The sequence below is a fragment of the Micropterus salmoides genome, unplaced genomic scaffold, assembly GCF_014851395.1.
Source record: "Micropterus salmoides isolate LMB-PRFRI ecotype aquatic unplaced genomic scaffold, ASM1485139v1 Ms_hic_scaffold_1, whole genome shotgun sequence".
Lineage (NCBI taxonomy): Eukaryota > Metazoa > Chordata > Actinopteri > Centrarchiformes > Centrarchidae > Micropterus > Micropterus salmoides.
This window is the reverse complement of record NW_024040040.1, coordinates 64,687,290-64,709,924: the sequence shown is the minus strand read 5'-3', so window position 1 is coordinate 64,709,924 and position 22,635 is coordinate 64,687,290. Positions and strand designations below refer to the sequence as shown.

Below are 22,635 nucleotides of genomic sequence, written 5' to 3'. Positions count from 1 at the left end.
TCAGAAAATCCATTTGAGTTGGTTCTTATATTGAATTTTTTGTCAAGGTCTATGAAAAGCATTTTAGAGATACATATGTAGTTTTGACATAACAGAGATCTTCATTTTTGGAAATAAAATGTATAGACATATAACTGAACAATTAACATAATAAATCAAACCTTTTTTCTGGGGGAACTTTCCTGTCTACAGCCAGTCTTTGGGACTTACCCAAAACTTTATGTTCTTGCAATTCTTTCTGTGATATGGGTTGTTACAATATAAAGATTACATTTTTTCAGACACATTTTTTTCAACAACTGCAATATCAATCCTATAATAAGACACTGAAATTGTAAAAATTATGCCACATCACCAATGTTTATTTTTCTTCTTTTACTGAAAACGCTGAGCCAGTAGCCAGCTTCAGGGTACTGAGAAATAGAATGAGCAAAATACACCTGGGCAATTCAACAAATAAAACTGACAGATAGAGACGAGTCATGGCAGATATACACACTTTGAGGCAGGGCACTGTGGGGAAAAACAAGGCTTTGGGTTATAATCTCAAACCCGGTTCAAACTCCCAGCTCACTGTAACGCCAAATTCAGAAAAGTTTTCTAATTAATGCAAGTAAACTCCCACAGCCGTTTTGTCTTGATTTGCAAAACTCTGTTCTGTTTAAATAAACATTTTAAGAATTTCCTAAGATTACCAAATGAATTAATCATAAGAACACATCCCTGATGAAGGCGCCTATGCTGAAACTTGTTGTGGAGCCATGGAAAAACTAAATGATTGTTATCATCTGTCATTATAAAGAACATGGTTCCCTTTTGCATTGTTTTGCCTTCTTGGAATAAAACAGTGGAACACCTTTAAAATAAGCTGTTTGTAGGTTATTGTAAATTTCCGAAGATATTTTATTCTTTGGTGTATTTTTGCCCTCTTCTTGTGAATTCCTGTTAAAATGTCCACTGCATCTGTACGTGGTGAAATCATGTCATGTAAGGGCAACAGATTACAAATTATTTAGGGAAGGGAGGAGGAGAGGTGTGTGCTGCAGCTCGGTGTTTTTCCTTCCTATGTTTTGTGTGGGCTTTGTTGTTGTTTCTATAAAATTAAGAATGACGTTTCAACCAGTGATAATAGCTTGTGAAAATTGAACTTACTTCTTAAGTTTAGTTTCTGTGTGCAGAAGAATGACTGTGACCTACTGTTTTTTGCACTGGAAAAATTCTGATATTGTGGACAGTGTTCGGCTGCTGAATGTATAACAAAAGTAAAATTCATCATGTTAGAGATGTGACAGCAAAACAAAAGAAGGCTGCTTCTTCCTGAAAAACAAAAGGTCAAATTTCTGTGACCTGATCAAAGATTCAGTTAAAGATGACTTGTAAAACAAGGTGATGCTGATTGTCATTCAAACCAGTGACATTTGTAAACAACTGTAGGAACAAGGACTGAAAACCACTGACCTCTGTGGGCTCACACATGGCCCAAAGTGCTGCACGTTAGCAGGTGTCAACTCACTGAGTGTATTAAAAAGTAGCTCGTTTCCAGACATCCGAATCACCACCTACATCGCTGGTTTGTTCAGGGATTCAAATAGATATTGTAGGTGAGATTATGTTGCGTTCCATTTGACATGGAAAGTCAGAATTTCTGAGTTCTGATTATCAAGCTAAAAAAACACACTCAACACATTCAAAGGTTGAGATATTTATGCTGCAGTCACAATAAACAAGTAAAGTTGTAAAGGTTTCATCAAATCTGTCTGCATAACAAGCACTTGTGGTAAAATAGAATTGAGTCTTGAATTCAGTTTTAAACAAATTTTATGTCAGATTTGTCTAACTTACATTTTGCACTGTAACTAACATTGGAATTTTGTTATTTCCAGACAGAAACAGTAATTTCATCTCCAAGATGTGGAGATTATAGGTCCTCCAACATGGCGGCCTGTCTCTCTTAAACGCTTGTACCTCAACTGTCCGAGCGCATTGGTGATGGGCCTCTTGCTGCCCTGCCTCTGAGTGTATATCCATCCTGAGGGGCAACTTTTAATCCAAAAAACACTCATTTTGACAGAACGGAAGGAAAAACAAGAAAACAGCAACAAACAGCAGTTGTACAAACTGACCAGTGCATTGTGTTTTTAAAAGTCCAGTTCAGCAGGTTCAGGAAATTTGCAAATCAAGTTCATCACGCTCTCCTTTTGTTTCAAACCTACGTGTGTTGCAGGCGAGAACATCTCTGCAGTCCCTCAGGAGACGAGGCAGAGTCCTCTGCATCGGAACTCAGTGACAGTTTTCCCACCGCCCTTCTGCAAACACTCATCCCTCTTTTCGTTAGTCCAAATGAAGAGTGAGGCGGGTCCATCCAAGTCCAACTGGACACAGAGATTTTCAGAAACTCTGATTGGCGGATGCTGGCAGACCAGTACAGATCATTCCTCCATACAGAAACCTAGGCAGAGATAAAATTTCAGAGCAAAGTTAGGATAAACTTGGCGTTCACATCAGATCTAATCAGAACAAATATCTAAATTTTGTATGAATGCATCGTTACAGTCGTGATTCACACACCATTTCTAAGATGTGACCTTAAGCAAAACTGTTGCTCGGTAAAAACAAAGAATGTCTCTCATTAGTCCCTCACAATGTTATCAGACAGCTTGTATAATGCTGCATTCATGTGCTCCTTGGATGGTTCCATTTCCCGAGACGGAAAGTCATTTATCTGACTTCAGTGAGTTAATGTGCTTTAAGTCGAAATGTGGAAATAACATGGATGCTGATGTGTTGGATTAGCATTATCATTGTCATCAAACTATGCTGAATCAGTTTGAAGTTTGAAGTTGAAGTAATTTTTTGTCCCAGTGTTTTTACTGCACCAGTACATTACCTGAAACCACTAAAATATTGCTTATACTGCAAATACTGCTAATAAATAACTTTCCTAATTAATCGACTTCACTCTACATGGACAGCAAATTAACAGTTATAACCTAATACTATAATATCATACGTGTATGTAGCCTATATATGTATATAAATAACTGTATATATTGTTTATTTTATTTTATGTTACCATATTTTAATATAGGCCTACACTTAATTATATGTTGTTCGTGTAGCATGAAGGAACTACAAATTTCATTTCGTTATGCAGCCTTGTGCTGTATAGTGATTAATAAACAACCTTGTACCTTGTATTACAAATGACACCATAGCAAATATGTATATGCAATATGTGATTTTGCGCTATTATTTAAACGTTTCTAACTATGTTGTCCGCCGTGTTTCTACGAACATGATGTCAACAACTCGGCAACTCATGTAGCAAAATTTTTCAGACTTTCTGAGTTGTTGTTCCAACTGAATTTTCCCAGTCGGGAAGTCATTTTTCCGTTGGTCTATGACGACGAGCTAATAACCCCACCTTCCGGTGAGGCTGTTCGGTACAGCTATAAACACATTTGCCTTCTTACGAGGTTGGATATCACGTCAATGAATTAGTCCCACACTTACTTGGGTTGAGATGATCTCTGCTGTTACGTCTGCGACTCGGCCTCTTGATCTGCTCTCACCACTCTCCGGATGCTCTTGAATGACAGGTACATCTCCTCCTCCGGGTCGTAGTAATAAAACTTACTCAGGTAGGATATAAGCGGTCTGGAAAGAGGTGACAATAAACATGGAAAAAAATCAGAAAGTGTCCCTGCATTTGTTGTGTTAGAACCTGTACTGTGCAATGACAATTGAATGTGGATCAGAATCTATAAGTAGATTAGCCGCACGAACATGTCATTAAAATCATGGCGGTCTGGACGAAATTTCCCCCAAAAAAGATGAGATAACAACATTTTAAATCAACCTGGCATCTTCCTTATAAGCTAAGAGGTTGAACTGGCTCCTGTGCCTTTTGGTTAGGTACTAACAAATTCTCCTGAGGATAATATTATTATAATACAATGTTTTAAGAACTGTGTCTCCATTCTTCTCTAACTAATTTATGCGCTTGGATTTGTCCAGATCTGTGTGACCCAATAAAACTCAACAAAATGTGCACTAAACAGTTCTTTAAAAAGAGCCTACAATCATGCAGTATGGTTGATTGTGAGTAAAGACCATAGTTGCTTTAATATCAAAGTGGTCTGGACAAACTTTGGATGGCACCTTGGAAATCCTGAGACATGAGTCTTGAAATTGTTCAGTTTGGTGTGTGTAGTGTGTCATTGTGTGTGGTATAACAAGTGTGTATTTCAGCAGGTGGACATTTACATGACCACATGACTGAGAGGAGCAGAGTACCTGGGCAGTGGAAGCTCCTGGATGTGGTCGATGCGGACCATTTGTCGGATGCAGAAGCGACAGAGATGTTGTAGTGACTTCACGTTGCTGAAGCGAGATACAGGATACAGCAGCTGAACAGGGGTGGGAGGAAGCCCTGTAACACACAAATATAACGTTGTGTTACTGCACTTAGTCATATTTACCATGTTCTACCAGTATTAGGACAAGGCTGGTTGTTGTGTCAATACTTTCTCTCTTACTTTTCTCACATCCCCCTGCCCATTAACTCTGAAGACATACATCGTTATAAATAGATCAGAAATGTTACTCAAACAGGAGGAAATTGTGCATGTGCAGTGGTGAGGCTCACTGATGGTTTTTAAAAGTTTCTAAACAACAATGCACTTTGCACAGAGGAAGCAGAGGCATTGGGCTGTAATACGCACACAATACTTAGATACAGTCAGCGTTGGTTTGAGTTTTTCATGGGATTTGTTGACAAAAAAAACATAGAATATCACCATACTTATTTTTTTACAATAAATTGGCTTGCTGTTTTGTAATGTATTTTCTATTGTGTCATTTGTATTGTCAGTGAGCTGTGCTACTATTTTGGCCAAGATGCTCTTGAAAAGAGTTACCCCGACCTCAAGAGACTCTCCTGGTAAAATGTTATCAATTAAAATTCAGGATACATTTCCTGATGTTGGTATAATGACAATCAACGTCTCCTAATCCCCCAATATCCTCCCAACTCACTGCTGATGTTTTGAAACTCAACTGTGAACTAGCACTAGCACAATATTATCCAACAAAAAAATCCCTCCCTTCAGGCCCCCCTCAAAAGTCACTCCCCCAACACATTGAGTGCACGCAAGTAAGCAGAAAGGTATGGCCATTCTTCTTACAGTCCAGCTTACAGCCACAATACTGCATTTTTTTCATTTCTGAGTCAGGTTTATTGAATGCTGTCGGGATGTAAAGAGAATTTCAAAAAATATATAACACAAATGCTTCTGAAATAGATTGCCTGTCCCTGCTTTAAGTAGTCATAAAAAGCCTTTTACTCTTACAGGAGGACATTTAGCCATTTTAAATACAGTAACACACACTCTATAAGAAAGATACTCAAAGGAATATTTAACACATGCAGAATTATTGAGGATAAACCACACACATAGATTCATTCTCACAATTATAAATCATGCACAGGCTCAGTGCAGACATAGAGACGGTCTGATATATTCCTCCTCTCCTCCATCTCTCAGGCACTTCTCATTAAGTGGCGCCTCACATCCATTTTTGATTGGCTCGGGCTGCGTGCAGATATATGACCTATATTTTACCTGGGACTCTGGAGCGGAGGAAGTAGAGGAATTTGCCGTTCTTAGAATGCATGATGGCTCGCTCAATGAACTCCACGACCGAATGGCAGCGGTCCTCAAACTTCGGGTGACACCACAAGCTGAACGTCCCTGGAGGTAGAGAGGAATGTCATATGTATCATGTAGCATTTTGTCATCTGTATACCATACCCACATTAATAATGAGTCATTTGTGTAATTACAAGAAACACATAAGACCAGCCTGTGTAAGTTAGCTGCCTCTGTCAGTCTCTACATTTTACATTATGACCATCCATGATAGTTTTTATATATTCTAATGTTTTAAAGTGACATCCTCAAGTTCGCCTGTTCTGTACTGTATATGTGTCACTACTCTTGCATACAAACATACAGTTCTGATGGGTTGAGCAGTGAAAACAGATCTACCTGGACAGTGCAAGATCTAAATGTAGGCCTATCATCTGTGCAACAGAGCTGCGCAAAAAAAAAAAAAGGAGCTTTAAAGCAGCTTTAAGTTGGAACATCTAATCATGACTTAAACTTCCCGGAAAAATTGTCACTTCTGGGAAAAACAAAAATGCATCTTTGATGTTGACCTCATGCTGCACATGTTTGGCATAAATAGAAACTTCAGCCAATGAAACCTCAGATCCACGTTTCTCCTTTCCATCAGAAATTATGTTAAAACTTAACAGAAGAAGTAAACATTTTTACAGTGTGGGGCAAAACAAAAAGGTCCTGGTCTCTATAGCTACTTCATGACAACTTTTTTATAGAAATTACCATGTAAATTCTATAAAGGTTTAAAGTCATGGAAAATGAAGGACGTAGCCGCTTTGAGTGACAAGTGGGGGCCCTCTCGGTTGGCTAGCTGGTTGGTGGTTCAGCAACCAGGCTTCATTTGGTCCACCTCTTTTTAGATTTAGGCCGGAGCTGCCAACGGCTCTTCAGACACCTCTTCAGGTGACGTGACTCTACGTCCATGTTTTACACAGTCTATGCTTTCCATGCCTGGATTTGAGTGGACAAGTTATGCTGCAAACTATAAAATATTCTGCTCATTTAATCACAATTCTTTAGTGACCAAATTGAGGCCTTTTCTTAGTTTAGCCTATTAGCATTAGCACTAAAATCTGCTAATTAGTAAACAAAACAGAAAGTACAGCTGAGGCTGATGGGAATGTTATTAATTTTAAAGGAATCTGATCACAAACTAAAGACTTGACTTGATGATTGGTGCTAAATGTGAATCGACAAAGTCACAAGGTGAACGTCTTTGCCAACCCATCAAGTAGATGTCAAGCTGTTTCACTGAATTAGTAATAATTTTGTCCTGATGATGGCATTAGAGGAAAAGTCAAAGCCATTAGAACTCAACCTCTAGGGATCTTAAACATCTATATTAAATTTCATTGCAGCTGTCAAGATCTTTCAGGCTATACAAAATGGTGAACCGACCAGCAGACCGACACTGCCACCCCTAGAGACGTGAAGCTAATGTAGCTAAAAACAGCCTTATAATGTTAATAACCCACTGTTCTTAATAACTGTGCTTTATGTTCTTTTATGCTGCGGCTTGGCCAGGTCTCTCTTACAAGAGAGATTTCAATCTCAATGAGACTCGCCTGGTTAAATAAAGGTTAAATAAAATAAATAAATAAAATAAAAAATATTAAACTTCAGAATAATTTCAACACTATATTCAATCAGCCAATATGTGAATAGACACATCTGAACAAGTAGGTGTGTGTGACTTCCCGTTGACTGCTCAGCGGTTGTTTATATCTGAAAGCTGTTCTGCCCTCAATTCATGTCAGGCCACGATGCGTTCATGCACACATGATTGTGTTGATGTGAATGCGTTGTGGCAGTGGGCACTGCATGTCTGAATAATGAATGTGTTTTCAGGCATGACTCCATAGCTTTATAATGGTGATTTATTAATGTAGAGCCCCATTTATGTATGTCTGTGTCCGGTAACACTTCCATGAGTCACCTTGTTAGTTTGTCGCACATGTGTCTTTGTGTGCAAATATGTATGTGGTGTTATGTGAGTTATTCATGCTTCAGTATTGTAGTGTGATCTCATTGGATCTCTATTAGGGCGTGTATGTAAGGAGGTTATGCTTTCAGTGCCGTTTGTTTGTCTGTGCATGCTTGAACCCGTCGTAATTAAAGTGAAGGGTCATCCAATGAACATGCAACAAAACGTAATAGCCAGCAAAAAACATAATGATGAGGCTTCAGCTGGGCATGACCATATTTTGACACTGTAATTCTAATAGCTTTGGAAATATATCCAGACATATATAGTGGGTGTGCTTGCAGATTTGCATATCATAGACTGGACTATTGGCCCTGGCGGAAGTGTGCACTCTCCGAGTGCACTTCTAGTTCCCGATGTATTTGTGTTCTGTTATTTCTTTATGATTTTTTTTGTTTAATATATCTTGTGCAGCTCTTTTGTTGTCCTATTGTTGTGTTCTTTTTACTGTCAGTGTGTAAAATACTACAGTAAAATACTCATGGTGAAGAAAAATGTAACAGTAGGCTATTTGGTTATTAAAATGTTTTTAGCTGTTCGTTATCACACATACCAAATGTGTGAGTGTGTCTGCATGTGTCTTTAACTCTTAACCCAAATCAATCCATTTCTTTCTGTTATTTTCCTCCAATTTCTCTAACTTGTCTCTTTATGTTAAAGGATAGCTTTCCAATTTTTAGTTTTAAATAGCTAGTGAAAGAAGTGATGGGAATTCTCATTTGCGTGTGTGAGTTTAAGTTTGCACAATAGTTTATTGTGTCCCTGATCATTTCCATTGGAAGCAATGACAAAAGCTTTTAATAGCATTTGAAATGATGCAAAACCTTTCACGGTACTCTCGTTTTAAGACAGACTAGAAAAATGTAAATCCATCCTTAAATGAATTGGGATCACACTTTTTTGCTCATGCTCACACATTTTGACTCTGCGTTGACCTGCCTTGACTAATCAGTTATTAGTTAGTTGACTAAATATACTTTATTTTTACAATAAGATTTATGTGAAAAGTTCAACCAAGACATCACAAATGTGTTCGCTTACAGCGAAATCTGTCCACTGAGGAAGACCGTGAGAAGCGGATGAAAGTTCTAGGAGAAGGTAATAAAGCCTTGAAATGTTTGTCAGACTGCTGCTTTCAAGGGCACTGATCTTTCACACATTTTGTTGTTTAATAAACAACTTATGTTAGACAGATTTTTCAGTTGAACAAACAATTAGGTGAAGAAATACTTTTACCAATAGTTGGTTAAAAACGTGTCAAATTCAGGCAACACTCTAAGTTTAAAATGATTACAATTTGGATAAAGTGAACAGCGAATGTCATGTTTTATGTGCATTCTTGTTGGTATGTGGTCGGCTTGCATGTGTGCATAAAGGTCTTCTGCAACTCCTCATGGTGGTGTGCCATCATACATGTAGTTTGTGTCCGTGTTACATGCCTGAAGTGTTTAAGCGTATGGATGCGCATGTTTCTGTAGGCAGTGTGTGTGTATGTGTGTGTTGCTGTGAGCATGAATTATGCTTGAATACTTGCACACATATGCAAGCATAATGTAAGAGATGCAGGTAAATGTGTGCGTGTGCCTGTGCTTGTGTGTGTGTGTATGTGTGTGTGTGTGTGTGTGTGTGTGTGTGTGTGTGTGTGTGTGTGCCTGTGCTTGTGTGTGTGGGCTCTGTGTATTTCTATCCTTTCTATCCAATTTTGAGATTTAGACTGAGGACATTTTCGGAAAAAGAGAACATTTCGTCCTGTCCTCGTTTTTCGGGATATGGTTATAATTAAGTTTAGGTCAAGGTTAGGGTTAGGGTTAGGACTATAGCTGTGATGGGTTAAGCTAAAATTACACCTTCCATAGCCAGAACAGTTTGCATGATGTAAATTTTGTCATCTGCATATGTCTGCAGCTCAAAATGTATGACTGTATGCACAAACTGTATTCTCATATGAGTGAATGTCCATCTGTGTGGATATCCATGGTACAGTATCACATGCACCATGCTATCAGCATTAATATTAAGAATTAAGGAATATATTATTACAGTCAGGGCAAGTAGGGTTAGAGTTGGTGAACAAATGTAAATGTAAATGCAGGGAAACGTTTGTGTGTGTGCATGCGTGTGTGTGTCTCACCTCGGTAGTGCTCCATGCGTGTGTGGTGTGTGACTCCCTGCGACCTGAAGCTGAGGCTCAGGATGTATCGGGGGTCTGAACTGTCTCGGACCAGGAAGGATCCGTCCGGTTTCCCCTTCAGCTTCATCTCTGCGTCCTCCCAGTTCATCGGACCCCAGTACCAGCCACACTGAGGAGAAACCCACAAAAGCCTTCAGTTACCTTGTGTGAACCAGCCTCACTGCTGTTCCCTTTCACCCAAACATGCCAACATGCTTGTACCTGCAAGGACAAATACCCTTACGCTGCACCAGAAACCAAAGCATTCTCCAGAGAAGCATAACTTCCTTCATTATGCAGCTACACATCCTTGATGCGCTCTTCAGTTAAATTTAGACCTTCTTCCTTTCACTCACAACCAATTCAAGCTAACAGACAAACCCACAATGTCTTACATCAAAGGTTAAATAACTGCTTGTTCAACTTACGTCTTGTTTTTTTTCTGCATTTGTTAAATGCACAAGAAACAAAATGGAAGTAAATTTATTGAAGGCACCTTTGATGCTAGGCCAACTATTCCCCACTGCTTCCTTTCTTTTTGCCAACCTAAGCTAAACTATTTTACCATTACCTTTGCTTAGACAGAGTTTGACTCAAAAGAATTACAAAATATTTATGTTAAAGACTAAATTCAATTTATTAAACAAATCATTAGAGAAGGAAGATGAGTGCTTCAGTTGTCCAGTAATGCTAAACCTCAGCCAAATTACAAAATATAATAAAGTAGGGCTGAGAGGATTAGACAATACATAGATGAATCAACTTAAAATGTATCTGCAACTGTAGAAACTGTATTTGATGAATTGTTCAAGTCACTTTTCTAGCAAAAATAGTCTCAGCTACTCAGCTGCTTTTCTTTGCCTTTGATAGAAAAAGTGAATATAATTTGTTTTTGGACTGTTATACTTCAACTTGAATATTAGGAAATTGTGATAGAGAAAAAAATTGATTCTTTACTATTTTATGATGTTTCATAGACCAAAGGATGAAATGATTAATTGATGAAGTACTCATTAGTCGCAGCAGTTCAGCAGATGCACAACAACATGCTCTACATCTAAATAAAACACATATATGAAAATAAATGAATGTACAAAGTCCAGTGTGGATTTCTCCAGTGTGAGTCTTACCTTCTCCAGCTCTCTCAGACTGGCGGTGAAGTTGCTGGCCTCAGACCGCTGCAGGGCGCACAGCATGGGGGGTGGGGCATGTCTGGAAGTGGGTGGAGCATCAGCCGTTGATGGGGTTGAATTAGGGAGGGCGCGGAGGAAGGCGTCTAAATCAGGGAAAAGAATGTCAGAGAAATTAAAGGTGCTGGGTGAAACATTTTTAAATCCTCATCACTTTCTGTATAGGAAATAAATAAACTACAAAGAATACATCAGCTGTTAATATATTTTCCCTTTTAATATATTTTCCCTTTTTTAAATAAAGGATAAAACATTTTTGGACATGTTTGTGGAATCTTCGAGCCATAATGTTTTTAAAGCTTTCAGCCGTTTAATATTTAAGCTGTCTGCTCCTTTAAAACGTTTGGAAGGGCCCGTCATACTGTTAAGTTTATATTCTGCTAAAAGCTGGTGGAAGCTAGTTAGCAGCATTAGCAACCCCAGCTTGTTAACTTTCTTTCTATTTCGAGTGCGTATCGAGTGACTTTCGAGTATTACACTAATCAAATTACCAGCACCAACATTAGTGGCAGGGAAAATTCATGCGCCTGTGGAACACTAATGTAGGGGGCGCTACTGTGGCAGACAAAATAAATTCTTCCCCAAATTATTACACAAGTCAAATCAAACCAATATGGTCTCACTTCCTGGGTGAAAGTCCGGTGTTTCCACTAAAGGGGTACCCAGTGCGTTAAAAAGTGACCAAGCGTCCATCTGTGACGTGTTGATCAAACACTGGGGATATATTTATTTCTTCTTTCTCATTTCTCATTTCTCATTTTGACAACAGCTTACATAAATATAAATAATTCAGTGTATTTAAATGAGAGCATGGAGGAGATGGTCACTTCACTGAATTCTTCCCATCAACCCATTGCTGCTTGATAAACATGTTGAAAGTAAATTGTCCATTGATTGATTACTACTACCACACCTGAGACTCTGTTTGCTTTGTTTGCTCCACAGCAGCTCTCACTTCCTGTTTAGTGCCAGGAAGCAATCGAGTAGATTCACCAACACGTCTTACCATTGAGGCTGAGACTGTGCTGGATGGTGGCGTGGGAGGGAGGAGGAGGAGGAGGGAGAGGCAGGGGGAGGGACTGCAGGGAGGCGCCCATAACACTCACTAGGAAAGGCCCAGGCTGAGGCCCAGCTATGTCATCTGGAGGAAGGACAGGAAGGAAAGGAGAAAGCAAGGACGAAAGGAAGGGAGGAAGGAAGGAGGTGAGACAGAGACAGGGAAGAAAGAAAGGGAGAAAACAAAAAGAAAGCAAAGCAAGTGTTAAGACGGGAACAAACAGGAAGACAGGGTGAAAGAGGTAAAAAGGAAGGAAAGATAAAAGGAAGGACCATCACACAGAAAGCCTCACACCTCTTTCTTAATATTGACCAAAAAGATTCCTCTATTTTGTGTGTTTACTCAGTATCTCAATTTATTGCCCAATTTTTATTGTCAACAAATCTCATGAAAAGACCAAAACCAACAGTGAAATGTATCAGCAATCATGTGTAAATCCAAAGCCTGATGTCTCTTCGTCCTCTGAGCCATTGAGCTCCATTGTTGTCCAAAAACTATTACAAGCACATCAGTGAGCCTCACTGCTGCACTGGTTGACAAACACACACAAACACACACACAATGTAGTTTGTTCTGACTCATTCCCACATATTGCTGCCCCAAATACTCAATAGAGCACTAAATGTGGATTCATCCACCACTGGAAATAGTCCCCAACAAATGTTTCCTCCAGTTTGAAAACTTAAAACTGCAGTGCGCAGGAACTACATATTTGTGAGGTGTTTTTAAAGATTTACATCTTCAGTAGGAAACAATGTGCTCGGGATTGAGTGCTGCAGAGTAGGAAAGTCAGAAAGTATTTAGAGACGGACTAACACATTGTCGGTAATATTGCCAACCTTTTTAAAGTGTGCTGCAAATGTGGGTCAGAAAATAACACCAGGCTCAGAGATGAAAATATGCATTTTAAAGGTCAGAGAATGGCCATGACATTAAAAATGGGAAGACATAAATGCCCTGATATTTAGGAACATATTTTTTTTACATTTGGTGTAGTCTCCTATCAGTCTCTGTGATTAATGGGAATCTCTGAATGAGCAAAAAATAATCAAATTTGAGCTGAACTACATTTGAAAAACCTTCTGTCAACTCAATGGATCATAAAAAACACAACCAACAAATGACAAAAAAGACAAATATGCCCTAAAAGTTGTTTTTTTTATCCCCTCTCTGGTACAGATTGTTTTCCTGTGAAGAGGGGAAAACTGTTTCTCATCGATTGAGTCGTTGCACTCAGATTTCAAATTAAATCTGTAGTTTGCAGCTGACCTTTCAAAGCTTCTCCAATCAGATTACAACAGATTAAAAAAAAAAACTTGTCTGTGTCTGTTTCTGGAAATGTACGACAGAAAATTGATAACTAAAACTGCCAGAGCTTTACTCTTTATCTAAATTTAGACAGGCTAAAGTACTTTGTAAAGCTCGGAAAGGACAGTTTGGCCTCAGCTGTTTTCTTGCTACCATATTTATCATTTACTATTTTATATAATTTTGTGCGTGTGGGTTTCTGTAGAGCAAATAAGATGAGGAGACAAATAGAATTAGAAAGAGACAGGAAGGAGAGGAAAGTACCTAACAAACTGAGACTTCGGCGTGGAGGAGGGGGAGGCGTGGGAGGGTGTGGCGTGTTCACCCCTCGCCGCGAAATGTCCACATCCACCAGGGAAACAGTCTCACCTGAAGCCAGAAAAGCAGCAGAGGCGAAAAAGAAAGGAAGAGAAGGAAAAGTGAAAGGGCGAAGGAAAGTGAAATAAAGATGCTGACAGTAAGCAGGAAGAAAAAGATTAAAAAAAGGAAAACGGGTCCTGGTTTGTATATCTGTAATTGAGTGTTGTTTTGTCTGTGCTGCAGAGTGCCATTAAAGCTGCACCCGGCAGGATGTTTGTGGAAAATTACACCCAGCTAATCAGCCTAAATCACTGCAATAAAGAAGAACATCCCCATCCCCGCTAATTGAGATGCTGCAGATTCACTGTTTACCAAAGTGAAATTCTGCAGTTGGGGATGGTTACTGGCAGAGAAAGAAACAAATTCAAATGTAAGGGCCAAGTCCCCACTGTCTCCTAAACAGCAGAGAAAGCTGGACTCCTCGCCCACTTTACATCTCTTCTTCTATCATCTCTCTAGCTTCTTTTACGATTGGGAAACATCACAGACCGGCTGGGTTGGTAAATACGAGCATGCTGTGCGCAGGACATCTGGGTTTTTGAAGTCAAACAGCACACCCTTGCTCCTATGGGGCCGCCAAATGCAAAATGTTACCCGCATGGTGCAGCTTTAATGTTTCTGTCTAATTGGTGGTTAGCTCTCTGCAGAGCTCGTGCTCATTCAACTACAAAAAAACAACAAAATTCATCACATTCAATAAGTGAATATAGATAAACTGAAATCTACGAGTAATGTGGGACACCAGAATGTACTTCTGAGCCCTGCGGAGGTTGTGGGCTGATTCCCATAAAGTCAACTAAATAGTTTTGCCAGCTGAGCTACAGACCTCACCGAAGGCCTTTTGTGCTAAATCCTGACTTATTTTATCTGCTGCACCATTTCCAGTGTGTGACTGGTGAGGTTGCAGCTTTAAAAATGTTCCTGTTTTTAAATTACATTTCTCACTTTTATAAGAACTAATAAGTTATTAGAACTTTAAAGGAATAGTTTAGGGTATAATAATAATAAAATTTTCGGATTTTCTTTTTCGCCCAAGAGTTAGATGAGAGGATCGACGCCACTCTCATGTCAGTCTGTTAAATATGAAGCTACATCCAGCAGCCAGTTAGCGTCACTTAACATAAAGACATGCAACTGGTAGCCTATCCTTTCAGTCACTTCACCTAGTTATTGTTGGTGAGTATAGGCTTCCTTCAATTCTTCTACTCATTAAACCATAATGTTTCATTTTCTATTTCTTCACAAGTTAAATCCTAAATACAAAGTGTATAGGAACCGAGCTGGAGTTGTTTATGAAACTATAGGCTAGCAGTTTCCACCTTCTTCCAGTCTTTTGCTATGCTAAGCTAAACCTTGCTAAACACAGAAGGATGAAACTGATATCAATCTTCTGACTCTGGGTAAGATGCTAAAAAAGTGTTTTCCAAAATGTCTCTGTGTGACCTTTGTAGTCAGCGTTGTGACAATTTGACTACAACCCAGCAAAAATCAGGTTAAACAGCTTCACAAACACAAATACGCAAATATTACTTATATAACAATTCACAAACATGATTTATAACGTTTATATTACAATACTCCAGTCTTAGATTACACTTTTACTTTTGTAAAAGTACAAAATTATTATAAGCTAAATGTATTTAAGTATCACAAAGGATTACAAATGTTTGTTATAGTTTGGGTGCCAAAAAATTGTCTATATTAAAGATTAATATGCCACTAGTTGTCATTGTTAAACATTCAATAAAATATGTCTTGTTAGAAAGTGGGACTCAGCATTTTTTCTGTGGAGGTGGAATTAGTTTAAGGCAATTTGTTTTAAGACAATTCCTTACATCTAATGAGTTCATTCAAGTGTTTTATATTTCAAATCTTAAGCTGCAAACTAAACCTACTAACTAAACCTGTCAAATACATGTAGCAGAGTAAAAACGTACAGTACTTTCCCCTGAAATATAGCGGAGTGGAAGTATAAAGTAGGAGAGAACTTGAACATATGCTCTTAATTTCTTCTCACTACTTTAAAGTGGTGTAGAGATTCATTAATATACAGCTGACAAATGCATAAGTATATTTAAAAGACAGGAATAAAGAGCAACCGAGATCGGTCTGACCGTCTGCAGTTTCTGACACCACTAATGCACCTGTCTGAAGTTACTTTACGTTATTTGAACATAAATATAATCAAAATTATATTTCAAATTAAACTATTTTGATAATTGACTCATTGTTTAAATAATGATTCAAGCAAAAGTGCCAAACATTAAGTTACAGCCCTAAAATTGTGAGAATGTGCTGCTTTTCTGTGAGTAAACAGAATATTTTGGGGAGGGTTGGACTGTTGAGTGCAAGAAGCCATTTGAGGTCACCGCCTTGGGCTTTAGATGGGGCAGACATTTCATAGACGAAACCATTAACCAATTAATCGAGAAAATAATCGGCACATTTATCAATAATGAAAATAGGCCCCACCGGGGAGTTTCGAGTGTTCTGTGTGCTGAAGTAAGTGTCAGGGGACTTCTTTTTATTTTACCCAGGAAAGAAAGCATTTCTGTGGGAACCAGAGTTACAAGCGAGCAGCCCTTACCAGTGAAAGCAGAGAGGGAAGCAGACAGGGAGGCAGGGGAGAAGGCACTGTGCGCCCTGGTCAGTCTGGGCTGGCTGTGGCTGCAGGACCGACATCAAGACAGGCAGAAGAAGAAGAACATGAGAGCAGAGAAGAAGTATTAGTAGCCGCAGAGGTTCAGAAAATTTGCTTTTCAGTGTGTGTGTGTGTGTTTGGGTCCTGCAGCTTTTTTTTTTTTTTTTACTTTTTCTGTTTGATGCTCTTAGCTCTGGCAGTCAAGACTTCTGAAGCTATGTTTTTTTAATCATAGCCTTCCCTCAGTGTGCTGCTGTGAATAATGACTAAGCAGTGAGTTGGATAGAGGGTGACAAGCCACAAAGGTTTGAAAAATCTCTGCATCTAATAACAGGCATCACTAAAAAGTACTTGAACGTCTAAAAGAGAAGGCCAATAAGCTGCCAACTGAAGGAGTAAATTCAAGCCATTAGAAAACAATGACTGCCCAGCTTATTAAAACAAAAGTCCACAGCAGAATGGAAAAAGAAAACTTGGAAAGAAGTCAACATGTCTGGACTTTGAATGAGTCAGTGACTGGATTCAAAATGTGTTGCTTCATTTAAAATATTGAATGGTTTTACTACCCATCAGATCTGGCAGAGCCTGCCATGGACTTCCTGACCAACAGCAATCACTTTTTACTTTATGTAGCCTAACTTCTGACCTTATCAGTGGTTGGACTCCCATTTCTGAGAGGTCTTATTAAAAAGCTAAACACAACAGAGGAAATACATGAAGGGACACTTGAAAGCAGAATATTTCAGTTCCATTTCTGGTTACAAGGTGGAGTGGTAGTGTCACTCTGGTTCAGATCTTGATTGTTCCCCTGGAATGGTTTTACATGTGTCACCCAAGCAAGATTGTTTCGTTCTACTTCTCATTGATAGTGGGAAAAACAAATAGGCTATCTATATAGGCTCACCTGTCTGCGTCCTGCTCAGCACCAGCGGTGCTCGCCATGTCCACCAGACTCCCGGCAGAAGATACTGAGTAGGTCACTGAGGGCCTCTTGTCCAGCAGGTGATTGGAGCCACTGCAGCTTTTAGTCCGGAACAATTTACTCAGGCGGATCTTTAACGAGCCCTTTTTGGACTTCCCTGGAACTTTGAGCGCCTTTTCCCCACCCGCTGCCCAGCCTGTGGGAGTCCGCGGCGCACTGGCGCACCGCTCCGGTCGCCTTCTGGGTGTCGACGCCTGACTCAGGTTTGGGCTTGTTGCCCAAGGGGAACTCTGGACCGGCGTAGGAACCGGAGACATGGCTGAAACCTGGGACACAACCTCTGAAACCTCGGAGCTTACCTGCGAGAGCCGGCTGGCCAAGTTCCCGTGGAGGCTGCACACCTGCGCGCCCAGGCGCGCTGCTGCCGCCTCCTCGGTCGCCGCCGGGGCCATCCCTTCCACCTGCCTCCTCAGCTCCGCTTGGAAGCTGCTGATGGAGAAAGCCCCGGACATTTTCTGAACAATTTCCCTTTTCCTGTTGAGTAAAAACTCTCGGCGACCGTTCTCATCATCCGTCTCACCCTCCGGGCAGTCTTCCATGTCCAGGCCGGCAACATCCCCGCTCCCCAGCCCTTCCAGTACCAACAAAGCATCACTGGTCTCTGTCGGGTCATCCCCGGGCTCTACTCCCCGTCCAACCGGTCCGTGTGCACCCTGACACGAACACTGCGGGAGCTCCCCTGCTTTGAACAACATCTTGGGTACAGCACCGACCCCCAGCTCCCCAAACCGTCGGGCCAGCTCAAACACGGCTCCCTCTCTGTCCCTGGTGGCACATCCCCATTTAGAGTCAATCACAGTGAGAGGGTTGGATCTCTCCGACAATAAGGGCCACTCGGGCGGGGTAGTGATGAGTCGATGCCGGCGGCAAAGCTCCGCAGCTCCCTGCATGTCCGCGGTTACTGAGAGCGGCGGATGCGCTCCCCATGTCCGCTCCAGCAGGTTCTGCTGCTGCTGAACGTCTCCGGGGCTCAGGGTGTTGTTATTGACAGTCGGGCCGGAGCAGCCAGACCCCGGGCTCTGTTCCAAACCCAGAGCATCCCTCGGCTGATTCCGATGGTCTAATTCTAAAATCCCTTCTCCATTCCGCATTATATTGGAGAAGACCAGCAGCTGAGGCCGTAGGCCAGGGCTGGGAGCGAAGTCAAAGCCCTGGGCCTCCATGGGGCTTTGCGGCGGAGGAGGCGCAGACAGCGGGGCTCGGTTCTCCGTCACCCCGGTGTCAGGTGCGGCCGTGCCCTCGCCGCTCGGCTGGGCTTTGTTCAGGCGACTGCTGGGATGCTCGAGGCCCGCCGCCGGATCTCGGCTGATATCCAACCCCGCTTTAACGCCGCTGTGAGCCAGGACCTCCTTCCCCAGCCCTGCCACCACTCCTCCCGGCGGCAGATTCCCGTTTTCTGCGTCCAAGCGGTCATCCTCGGCCGCGGAAACCAGGCGCATCAAGACGAAATCGGGCGACATATCTTGCGCGTTGTTCATAATTATTCCTCGGGGTCGCGAAATGACAATTATTAGGCGATCTGCTCTTCACATAGCAAACCGCGGAGATCTCTTTCCTATAATAAAGAAAGGGCCAAGCCGCTGCTGCCTCCCATAAATAGGCTATGAGCGAAAATGCCAAAAAATATATCAGGCGATTTTTTCATCCTCCTCCTCTACGACAGGACAGCATCCATCTGTCAAATATCGGGGAAATGAGTGCAGTTTGCTCCCGGCAGCAGGCGGACCCCTGGGTCAGACATGCGGTCTGATTTGAGTAGAATAAAAGCCAGTAGAGTCTTCGGTCAGTGACCACAGTCTGCCTCTGTGTTCGCAGCCAGGCCCCACCCGCCCCTCCTCCGCTCAGCCCTTAACACCACTTCATGAGCACCGATGATGACAACAGTAAATCAGTCTGTGGCATTTCCGTATGGCAGGGATACCTGATTCCGCCCCACATCTGAACAGCTGATTTCTGTGTCCGTTCTTTATAAGAGGATGAAGGTAAAAAGAAATTTAATAAAACAATATCCTTATAATATTCCTATAATATTCAGTCAGGAATCAGCAGTGTCTCTGCAGATTTGTATTATGTAGGACTATATATATATGTAGGCTATCTGTGGGCCTATGTGTATGTATTATAATATTTCTGAATCGACTATGTTTTCTTCACATTTCTTCAAATTTTTCTAAACAACAGGCCTATTTATGCAAAGACATAATATCTAGGCTGTTTGGTGAAATCTGTTACATTTGTAACACTGCATTGGTTATATTAAAGGGGCACATTTGAAAACAAGAAGTCCAGTTGCCTTCATGAAGAGAAGATTGAGTGTGAGAGAATAAAACAACCCTGATGACGTCATAGCGATGTCATCAGGGTTGTTTTGAATTGAGCTCATGACCTTAAATTATGGTTCAAAATTACTATAAAATACCAAAAGTATTTATTATGCAGAATCATTTCAGAATAATATGTATTATATTACTATATTACAATTTGTGTTGCATTGATGTGTAAGCATCATGTTGCGGCAGGTAAAGGTGGAGCTCATTTTAACTACTTTATATATTGTTGGGTAGCTTAATACAACATAATTTATTAGTTGATTTATATTTTATATTAATAATCTGAATCTGCAAAGTAACTAGCAGCTCATGTTGTCAAATAAATGTAGTGGAGTAGAATCACAAAATGGAAAAACTCATGTACTCCATATATACAGTAAATCTGCTAATGTTACCCAATTAATGTGGAAGTATGTTCAGGAGGAGAGAACATTAAAGAAAGTAGAAAAAAGAAAGGTTGATAAAAAAAAAATTACGGTAAAATTACAATAAAAATGTAACAACAGTATCCTATAATAGTATTTTATAGTAAGTATTTTCAGGTTAAAGGAGTTTGAATGAAGCTGCAGTTCAAACAGAATAAGAAGCTTTAAGGTTCATATAATGTAAGTATACTTAATTTTTGACATGGTGATGGCGCTAGAGGAATAGTTACAGTTACAATAGTTAGTTTTTCAATTGCTAACTTGCGTTGGTCAAATCTGATGTCAAATTGTCAAAACTCTTCACACAGTCAGCGAAACACTGAAAACTGTAAATCATTTTGCATTGCTTTCACACAAAATGCATTCAATGACCACTTTTTCCAAAATCCATGAACTCTTTTCTCATTACCACTTCACCACCTGCAAAAATTGTATATTTGCAGCACATTTTTCAAATGCTAACACGCTTCGTCCAGAACTGCTAAAACACATTCAAAACCGAATGATTACAAATATCCTGCATTTTTCCAGTAATTTGGACAGATATACAGTATATAGAAAATCTTAGCAAAACATTTATGTGCATTTTATGTTTATGTCTAAACACAGAGTTACAGTAAACATGGCAAGAGATTGGATAGGATTCACAGTTACACTTTTACTGTATGCACTGTAATTTGTTGACAGAGCATGTCGTTGTGATGCAGAAAATAAAAAAACAAGACTATTTTATAGCACTGCATAGCACAGAAACAATTAGAAAATAAGAAATGGAAACATGAAAACACCCCCTCAGGTTGATTTTCCCTTCCTTTTCGGCCAAGATTCTTATTCACAGCACAAGAGATCGGAATTTCATCAATTTACTGACACACTTACGAAACAAATCTAATAGACATATGTAGGAAAATGCAGATTATGACGTGTTCAACCACTTTGCATGGAGTGACTTACGCGATGAACTTATGTGTAGCTGTTTGGGGGGTAAGACTTCTCAACAAAGAACCAGTATACTGTAATACATTGTGATCAACATGACATACAGTAAGCAATTGATAATGTAGGAAATAGCCTACAAATGTACATAATAATTTGCATAAATGTGTCAAACCATGTGCAATTTGCAATTTCTCAAAAAAAGACTGAGAAATTGAATTGCTTTTACATATGATGTGCACAAGCGACTAGATGATGTGGAGGGTGAACAAGTAGCATTTCAATTCTGATCTGAGAAATGTATCAAAGTGACTGAAAACAACTGTATTCTATAATGAAATACTGATTTATATGAAAATATCAGTCACATTTCAAGGATAAAAGTTCAACAAATGTACATAATGCTTCCTGTTGTTAGTGTTTTGTTGGTCAGTGTGTTATAAGTGACAATGTATGCTTTCTGAGTGGATTTTGTTGCCAGTGTTTTGGCTGAACGAGTTTATTTTGAGGCTTATATGAAGTGTTTTGGTGGTTTGAGTGACTTTTGGAGGTGAGATTAATTGTTTGGCCAGGATGCATGTTGGTAATGCAGACTGTGTGAAGAGTTTTGAAAAAGTGGCTTCAGTTTTGACCATTGCATCTTAGCAATTAAAAAAAAAAAACTGTAAGACCTTTGTATGTGATTCTTGTTTTTATATCCCAGTGGTGACTTTAACCCGAATGCACACTAACCATCTGGGACTTGTGCCACTTGTGTCACTGTGGGAACTCGTGCCACTGTGGGGACTTGTGTCACTGTGGGAACTTTTGTCACTGTGGAGACTTGTGTCACTGTGGGGACTTGGTTATGGGGTTCAGGTTACAATTATGTTAAGGCTAAGGTAAGGGTTAAGATAAGGCATGTAGTTGTGTTGGTTGAGGTTAGGGTAAGGGGCTAGGGAATGCATTATGTCAATGAGATGTCCCAACGGGGACAGAGGAACAAACGTGCGTGTGTTTCATGGCAAAAATATCAACTATCAAAAAAAAAAACTATCAAAAAATGTGCACACTTGTATGTAAGCACGTGCTTAAAAGTAAGTAAGTAAAGTAAGTAAAGTTTATTTGTAAAGCACCTTTCACAGATAAAAATCACAAAGTGCTTCACAATAAAATGTAATACCAATACAACAAAGTAAGGGCTTAGTCTTTATCTTTTCTTCTCTTAACTCTTTATGTTAGGGCTTTTGTCTGACTTAAAATCACCTCAGAGATATATAAAGTACCTATCTATATCTTTCTATCTATCTATAGACATCTCTATGATTGGCTATCTACCTGGTCAGAAGCGGGACTGGTCATGCAACTACAACCCAGAATAAGAAATAGAAGAAGATGTTTTGATATTTTGGAGCTGGATTTTTAAATGTGCATTGTTATATTTCTCTTTTTGACAATTTCTTTTTTAAGGATAGTATGGAAGCTTTATATTACATTTGAATGATGCCACTCATTTGTGTTGTGACTGGCGGGTCTATTGATCTTTTATATTTAAATTGTAGTTGAAACACAGGATTGTAAGAAACTGT

General features: G+C 39.9%; 1 protein-coding gene across 1 annotated transcript; it reads right to left on the bottom strand.

Annotated features, from left to right (window-relative positions):
- Nucleotides 1–1,689: 1,689 nt before the first annotated feature.
- Nucleotides 1,690–19,227, bottom strand: socs7 (suppressor of cytokine signaling 7). Its single transcript, XM_038713265.1, has 10 exons — nucleotides 17,299–19,227; nucleotides 16,341–16,420; nucleotides 13,658–13,762; nucleotides 12,035–12,169; nucleotides 10,969–11,114; nucleotides 9,800–9,968; nucleotides 5,625–5,753; nucleotides 4,297–4,432; nucleotides 3,514–3,657; nucleotides 1,690–2,449 (listed from the first exon to the last, which is right to left on the bottom strand). Exons 1-9 carry the CDS (start codon nucleotides 18,852–18,854, stop codon nucleotides 3,537–3,539), a joined length of 2,577 nt encoding a protein of 858 aa, XP_038569193.1. The 5' UTR covers nucleotides 18,855–19,227; the 3' UTR covers nucleotides 1,690–2,449; nucleotides 3,514–3,536.
- Between the last annotated feature and the right edge of the window lie 3,408 nt (nucleotides 19,228–22,635).

Coding starts and splice junctions, on each gene's coding strand:
- socs7 (XM_038713265.1), bottom strand. CDS start 18,854: ATGAACAACGCGCAAGATATGTCGCCCGATTTCGTCTTGATGCGCCTG. Junction 12,170..13,657: donor CCGAAGTCTCAGTTTGTTAG/GTACTTTCCTCT, acceptor TCCTTCCTCCAG/ATGACATAGCTGGGCCTCAG. Junction 9,969..10,968: donor GTCTGAGAGAGCTGGAGAAG/GTAAGACTCACA, acceptor GTTTCTCCTCAG/TGTGGCTGGTACTGGGGTCC.